Source organism: Pseudochaenichthys georgianus, unplaced genomic scaffold (assembly GCF_902827115.2).
Source record: "Pseudochaenichthys georgianus unplaced genomic scaffold, fPseGeo1.2 scaffold_414_arrow_ctg1, whole genome shotgun sequence".
Lineage (NCBI taxonomy): Eukaryota > Metazoa > Chordata > Actinopteri > Perciformes > Channichthyidae > Pseudochaenichthys > Pseudochaenichthys georgianus.
The window spans coordinates 36,316-44,815 of NW_027262979.1; the positions used below are offsets into that span (position 1 = coordinate 36,316).

The following is an 8,500-nucleotide window of genomic DNA, read 5'->3' on the forward strand; positions in this document are numbered from 1 at the left end:
AAAGCTTATGTCAGACTTCAGTGTATGTAACGTGATATTTTACAGCAGTCTGCAACAACATTCATATTTTCAGTTCGCTTCAAGAAGTTAAATCACTTTTTTTGTTAAGTACTGAAACTACAAACTACAATTTCGGGCCTAAAAAGAACCTCATTATTTTGATTATCTTTAAACTACTAATGCCATTGTATTGTGAATAACACCCCTTTGAGCAACCCAGACCCATTTGTCTTTCAATTTAAGCTGAATAATTTGTTTTAGTGGGTATAGAAAAACGTTTTGTATAACTGTGAACACTGTAAAGTGATTGAGCTAAACTCAATTAAGTGCTTTTTTTATCTAGGATGTCCCTTTTTTTATTAGATGTTGTTATTATTTATTATTTGTTGGTGTTTTTGTCACATTTTCAATGTTTACAACCTAGTTTTGAGTCCTTTTCCAAGCAGCTTTGTGTAACCAACAAGATCTCTTTTTTTTTTTTAAACATTACTTTTTTTACGCATCTCCTCCAACAATGATCATAAATCAAGTGCAGCTTTTGTGCAATTATATAGATTTTTTACGAGATTGGTTCTTCTTTCCATCCTTTCCAAACATCCACCTCACCTCCTCCCCAAGGTAATGGGGGATATGAGGACCCCCAAGCTGTGCCTCCGAGACGTGGACATGGACCGGACCAGAATAGGGAAGCTGTCCTCGTCCAGCTCTCCGTCTAAACCCACACCGCCCTGCTCCGTCTCCTCCTGCGATCCCGTTATCCCTTTAGCCGTCTCCATCGACCCCGGCAGTCCGTTCAGATTAATGGTCAGGCTCAGTCCTACTGCAGGACCCGAGGACTCATCGCTGTCAATGATGCAGCCTGGGTGTAACTTCGGCCTCAACTGAGTGACCACAAAGTTCTGATGTGGCTCCTCTGCAGGGTGGATGAAGAAGGGGGAAGATGGGGCATTGACTCGATGAGAATGTGTGCTCAGAGAAGTGTGTGTAGGCTGTTTGCTGTCTTTGTCTCGAGACACCTGCAGGCCGAGAGATAGGGGGTTTCTCTCTGTGGGTGCAGTAAAAGAAGCCGGTATCCCTCCCTCCAGGTCTTTAAAGTACTCTGAGTCTTTGAGAGAATAGCTGAGGTCCAGCAGGTCCTCCACACTGCTGCTCAATTCAGCACAGGGGCAGTCGTAGTCGCTCACTACAGAACACGCATCCTGTATAAGCAGAAAGGACGGAGCCAGGAAAGATTTAAAAACAGTGGAGACATGGAGAAAAATAATTAACATGTAGATGAGATACATATATTCCAAACATCAATGCAACGTTTAAAAAAGTATGTCTTTAGAAATGCTATCAGCTTCTTAAAGGTGTGCTTAGAAAAAGCACTTTCATCAGAACAACAATAAGTTGCTCACAATGACATTTATATCATCGCAAATGTTAACCAAAATTAATCAAAATTCCAGCAAACTACACGTTTCACATGCTTCCTTTGATTCGCTTTGTGCTTCAATGCCATCAGATTAGTCAGTCAGTCCGTCAATATTAAAAAGCATGGTCCAAAGACTAGATTACACATTTAACATATTCCTCATATAAACAAAATAGTGCTAACACCTTGTCGCTTCTTCACGGTGAAAATAAAAAAGTTTTCTTTAGGTTTACACAAATAGATTTTTCACAAAAAACAAACTATGTGTCTTAATAAAAAAGGAATTGGTTAGTCAGTAGATTATGGACAGGGTGCAAAAGTACCTTTTTTTGTTTGTTAACCAGACAAATGACTAATGAAAGTTCAAATCAAACTTTAGCAGACACTTCATTTATGAATGTTTTTTTGGCTGGAATTTGCCCGCATATCTACTACCCCGTTGCATCTTTAACCGACATTTGGCTCCTACGTGGTGTTTTTTTTCGAGCCCTGATTCTGAAGATCTATTCATCGCCAGCCAGAAAGATAGCATGACTCATAACGCAAAGAATATAAACAAATAATGAGCTTTACCTTGTCTTTTTTGGAGCTCCCAAAGAAGGCATCTTCAGCGATGGAGGGGGGGGACAGTGAGGAGGAGGACCCCGTCCCGAAGGGGGCCTGAGGCGGGACACTGAGAGACCCACAGGGTGCAATGCATGGTTTACACTCTGACGCTGAAAGATAATCAATAATTGAGTTATACACACTCGCAAATTCAAGAACTTCAACAGTACCATAAAGAAAAAACACAATGAAAGGAAGACGTTTCTGATTTCAGCTGCAAAATACCAGTGTCATAAATGAACGGGATATTTTACACAATTATTGACACAATAATATTGACAAGCTAAACTTTACAAGGCTCTGAGGTGAATTTAAAAGCAATAAAAACAGAATAAAGGCATATGCCAAAAAGATTGAATACTTTGAAAAAAGCAATTATTCATAATGAACTTTTTTACTAGTATTACAAGTATCTAAAGACCGTAGTTCTACTTTTGCTTTAATATCATAGCTTCTTCCACCTCTGCAGACAGACACAGTGAAGATATATTTCTATTGTATTAATAATATCTCACTCGGGGCAGCAGGGAGTATTTGTTCGTGTCTGAATCGCTCTCGTTTTTAAGTGTAAACTCAGACACTGGGACTCTGCTTGATGCTGTCCTGTGTTGCTGCTGTAGCCTTTTATGGTTGGTCTCATATATCTGCTAATACATCACACAGGGATGCAACAGCAGTGTGTGTGTGTGTGTGTGTGTGTGTGTGTGTGTGTGTGTGTGTGTGTGTGTGTGTGTGTGTGTGTGTGTGTGTGTGTGTGTGTGTGTGTGTGTGTGTGTGTGTGTGTGTGTGTGTGTGTGTGTGTGTGTGTGTGTGTGTGTGTGTGTGTGTGTGTGTGTGTGTGTGTGTGTGAGTCCATAATTGTTTTGGCACTGTCATAGTCAGCTGTTTTCCCCACAATGGCTCCACATAACAAGGGGTGGTCTGGAAATTAATGTCTGAACTACCGACTAATAAATCACCAAATTACAATAGCACTTTGCCTTACATTTATTATAATTTGACACTGAAAATGTACTCAATATTAGACTTAATATACTTTATATAATATTTTATTTCTCTATTTAATATTGTTCCTCTTTTCTTCACATTTTAATATCACAACTGTACCCTCTCTCTACACATTACTTCAAATTAAAGATCTATAGAAGATGTCATATTTTGCAAGAATTGTAAATCTTTGAAAGGAAGTTTTGATTTAGTGTTATACTCGTAATTGACATGACATTGCTGGAAAAATGCTCCAAAACAAAATAACTATGATACTCAATCTCCAAAACAAACAATATCTGCGATAAATACGTACAAATCTTCGTTTTAAAGGTGAACATTGGAGTGCGTAGCTACGAGCTAACCGCTAACACTTAGCTTGTAGCTATCTCTGATAATTTAAGATCCAGATAACGACTTAAATTCTTTATCCGGTTAAAGTAAAAAGTTATTACAAAATAAAGACAACATGTGGCTCAAAACTTCATAAAAAGTAATTGTATGACAGCTCCTGGAAGACGAACTCTGACGCTTTTATCCAAACATAACAAGGTCCAAGTCTCTCTAGTTGCAGGGAGCTAAAGCTAGCTGCAGCAGCATTAGCATATGGCCATATTCCAATAATATGTAGATAGCAAAGTGGATTTTATATCCTATTTTCAGTTTTTTTTAACATGCCCGTATTAATATTTAAAATGCATTAAATCACTTTATGTAATGTCAAAAAGGGATCAAACGCCATTATAGGACAACAGACGCACAGTTGCTGTATCTTGATTGAAATTACCCATTTTTCTGGACATTTTTGGGATAATATCAGTAGGCCAGACAACTCAAGAAAATATATCACATAGTCCTTTTTAGATTAATGTGGAAATGTAACATATTATACCTTTACATCTATATAAATAGACTGACATGTTTTAAGTCAATAATGTCCCAAGTTAAGACTGACCAAATAAACCGTTATCTCAATTAAAATTTCACATTTCTCCTGTTTTTAAATAGTTGTACATATTTTAGATAATGTAATTGCTCAATTCAACAACATACATGACAAAGTGTTAGAAATTAAAATCAATGTTTTAATGGCATAAAGTACCCTTGTGTGGTGTTCCATTTTCAATGAATAAAAAAATATATAAGGATATTTTCGTTCAACCTGAAACTCAATGGCCGGGGCTTATTTATAGTGAAGGACATGTGGAATTGTTTTTATTTTTTTCCACTTATGAAAAAATGCCCACCTGCATTTATGTCCTTCATAAGAGGTTTGGGTCAATCTGACCCGGATACACACACACACACACACACACACACACACACACACACACACACACACACACACACACACACACACACACACACACACACACACACACACACACACACACACACACGCACACGCACACACACACACAAAATGGTATGCATATAAGCTGTTCGATCCTGTTTTCCCTTGATCTTTACCCTTTGTAGTGTACACAAAACTATCCTAGAACATTATAAACATTTTAGATCTTCCAGAAATGTATAAACATTTTAAATTTTCTCGCACTGTCCCCCCTCGCACCTGCATGCCGGAGGAGGGACTAAACAGAGACATAACCTCAGTGTAGTAACAGTGTAGTGCAGAACTACAATTATCTACCAGCAAAATGGCCAAAAGATATTCTGCCCAGAGCCTTGGAGCTAATGATGGATGAGAGTGAGTGGAATGCATTAGAGGAACACGGTGAAGTGGGACAGGAAGACATTTCTGAAGATGAGGATAATGTGGAGGTAAACTCAGAATTTGACAGCAAATTGGAAGATGAACTTGACTCATAGCCAGCTGCTGGATGACCCCCACAGCCAGCTGCAAGAAGACCCCCACAGTCAGCTTCTGGAAGACCCCCACAGCCAGCCGCAAGAAGACCCCCACAGTCAGCTTCTGGAAGAGCCCCACAGCCAGCTGTGAGGTCTGTGGACCCTCAAAGGACTCCAAGACACAGACTACATGCAGCAACTGCAACAAGTACATCTGTGCTATACACACAAAGAAGTTCTGTACATCATGTGTTTCCTAAACGGACTTGCCCATTGACTCACAAGATGTTCTGCAGCGTCATTTCATCAATATATTTTTTGAATAGTGACTGTTTTATTTGCTTTGTGTTTATATATGTTCTATGTAATTTATATGGATGTTTCATTCTCTCTATTTCACAGCCAAATACTTTTGGATGTGTGGTTCTTGTGTTCCAATTGCTGATAAATTGCTTTATTTCCTTCAGGGCTTTGATTATTATATGACAAATTAAAAATAATAAACATTAATGACATTTTTTTTCATTTACATGTGTCCTAGAAAAGCATGAGCAAAATGTTTTTATTACAGTGTATTTTTGTTAACATAAATTAAATTTGTATCACAAAAAACGATGGACACTTCCATTGTTAAATTTGATCTAGCAAAGAGTATTTTCAAAAACTAATCATATATTTCATTTATATTGTTGGAGAATGAGTTAAAGACAATATCCCGGATCAATTTGATCCGAACATTACCAAAGGGTGCGAAATGTGAACATAACACAAGGGTTAAACATACCGTCAGTTTAAATGCTGTTTTATACTGAAGTTCTTGTGCACAACCAGTTGTTAAGCTTTTATTCTGAAAATCCTTCATCTCCGGTTAGCATTTAGCATGTGGCTAAAATACCATTTACTATAGAGGTGAATTTAGTAGCGATATGACACGGAGTGTTGCACACCGAAACCTACTGATTTCAACACTACAACTATAGACATCGAGATATTATTATTGCTGAATATTAAATGAGGGTACAGTGTATTTGAATACGTTTGTTTACATACGTGGGTACTGGGTAGCATGAGACAACATCCCGAACTACCGGAAATGATACCAGCCGTGAGGTATTTCCTGTATTCTTTTAGTATTGATTACAGCATTTAAAATGTATTAAATGAAAAGTCATGAAAGAGATAAGGAGGAGAAAAGGCGTGTTTAGTTATATATTTAATGTACAATGTCTGAATCCACTGTGATGCGCAACAACGAACATTGGAGACGTGGAGGGCCGATCCCCAGCAGCGCCAACCGGCACACGGGGCGGAGCCAGCAGAGGATATTTAACAGCTGGAAAAGTGGTTCTCGCTCTCTTCCCTTCGCTCACGAGAGCCAGAACACAGCTGTTTTTCTGACTGAACAATATTCTGCTTGTAACATTTACAGCGCCTTTTATTTTATTTTATTAAAGTACCCATTTGAACCTTCTAAGAGTTTAGTCTCCTTTTTAAAGCTTCTCTCCTGGACGCGAGAATAACGAACAAAGCATAACCAAAGGTCTACTGACTTTATGATTTAAATGTGGAAATGTTAAATATTATACTCTTAAATCTATATACATAGGCTTCTTCTAATCTATTTAGTCAGTACGTTTACACACAATTCTCTATGATAAAAAAAAATGACATATGTGTGTGCCACGGTATGTTTGTGTTAGCTGTGTAAAAATAGGAAGGCCTTTGAGCAAATGTCAAAAGAAGGAAATGAGGGCACATGTTCACCACAAAGCGTACATATGATACACACACACATCTACATGACAATCACAAGAGGAACCTGGGCATCATATGATAGGTCAGTTGATTAGTACAATGACAGGCCCATGACAAAGTAGGCCTGCACATATTTAAAGAAGTTTTCAACAGAGACGTGTTAAGGTCTTTCCGAAAACACACACACACACACACACACACACACACACACACACACACACACACACACACACACACACACACACACACACACACACACACACACACACACACACACACACACACACACACACACACACACACACACTGAGCTCATATATTCTCAGCTACAAAATAAGCAAATGACAAGAGAAAAATCACACTTGTAAGTCATGTAAGAAAAATATATTGTTCAAATAAAAGTGTTTGGATTAAGGTCACGGTGACGGTGCAAGTGAAGTGTGTGTGCGTGCGTGCTTGTGTGTGTGTGTGTGTGTGTGTGTGTGTGTGTGTGTGTGTGTGTGAGACAGCAGGTGAAAATAGAATACAGAGGCTGTTAGATCTGAGGTCGTAGAACACATCAAAACAACTGTCATCTCACAGATCCTCTTTGATCAGAAATTCGTCCGACTACAGTTTCAAAGCACCGAGCTTGGCCGAAGCAAAATGGAAACATGCTACACTGCTCCTTCACGTCTAAGAAATATGATAATCCACTGAAGAGAACAGCATGGCGACTGACAGCATGACATAATTCAAGCTCTGCATATTATAGAGAAAGAACAACAATATACGTTTCGTTTGTTTTTTAGACTTTCTTAATGGATGTACTTAAAAAACACTGGATTTAAGTTTTAGATGTTACAGTGGTGCAACAATTATCATTCTGCAATGCACAATAAAACATGTTTTTTAGAGATACATGAGTACATTTGTGCACATATTTGACACAGGAATGGAATATAATTACATTTTGAAAGCCAATACTATATTTATCTGACAGCTTAGTTATTTACAGATTCAGACAACTTGCTTCTACAGAATATAAATGAACTAATAAATAAACAAATTGACATCAAATTGAGGTTAGCTATGCTTCAGCGCTCCCGCTTCTACTAATTTTGTTCATTTGTGTGTATGAATTATACGTTTTTGTATGATTTTAGTAGAATAAATAAAAGTAAATATATTTAAAAAAAGGTTGAGATGTCCAGCAGCAGTGTACAAAGAAATTACAATTATCACCACCTTTACTAGCAGTGATAGACACATTTAAGCATCAATAACCTAGTAATTTATAAAAATATATATGATTCTGATTTTCTTCAAAATACTTGTATATAAGTTGATGCCAAACTTTGGTACTTTTGCTTACGTACGATTTTGAAATTCGTACTTTTACTAGCTGAGTATTTTGACAGTTCAGTAGTGCAAGATAACTTCTTCTGCCACTGCTTAAAGAATGCACCAGGCTTTGAAATGACTAACTGTACTTTCACAGCAGCCATTGTTTACCACAAGCCCCAAATCAGATAAAAACTGTGAGACAACAGCAGATAAAAAGATTACATCCAGACCACTTCCTCCACTACCTGTCTCAATATTTCCTCTCCAAAACACGAGGAGTAATCTGAATATAAAGCACTACCTCTCTTGAAGGACCATCTCTTCATCCAGAGTTTGGAGAAGGAGGGCCAGGAGTGGTTGAGAGGAGAGTCCGCCATACGAGCAGCGCAGTGGGGAGGCCAGCAGGAACTGGAGCTCCTCACATGGAGCACCCAGAGAGAGGAGGGGAGGGAGGAGGAGGGAGGGAGGAGGAGAGAGGGAGAGTCCAAGGGAAGCAGTAAGGAGCGTCTGGTTAGGGATTACCTCCCGAGAGACGGAACAAAGAGCAGCACAGCAAAAGAATAAAGACGTGACAGAGGGAAGAGAAAAGGAGGCGTGATG

At 38.4% G+C, this 8,500-nt stretch overlaps 1 protein-coding gene across 1 annotated transcript in view; it reads right to left on the bottom strand.

Moving 5' to 3' along the window:
• The window catches only part of arhgef18b (rho/rac guanine nucleotide exchange factor (GEF) 18b), a gene marked incomplete at its 3' end in the record, with an annotated part of 44,463 nt that extends 36,186 nt beyond the window's left edge, over positions 1–8,277 (bottom strand). Inside the window, exons 1-3 of the mRNA XM_034078340.1 lie at positions 8,202–8,277; positions 1,991–2,133; positions 607–1,199 (exon numbers count right to left, since the gene is read on the bottom strand). Of these exons, the coding sequence (XP_033934231.1) occupies positions 607–1,199; positions 1,991–2,133; positions 8,202–8,277 (812 nt within the window). The remainder of the gene's footprint in view (positions 1–606; positions 1,200–1,990; positions 2,134–8,201) is intronic.
• Positions 8,278–8,500: the final 223 nt, after the last annotated feature.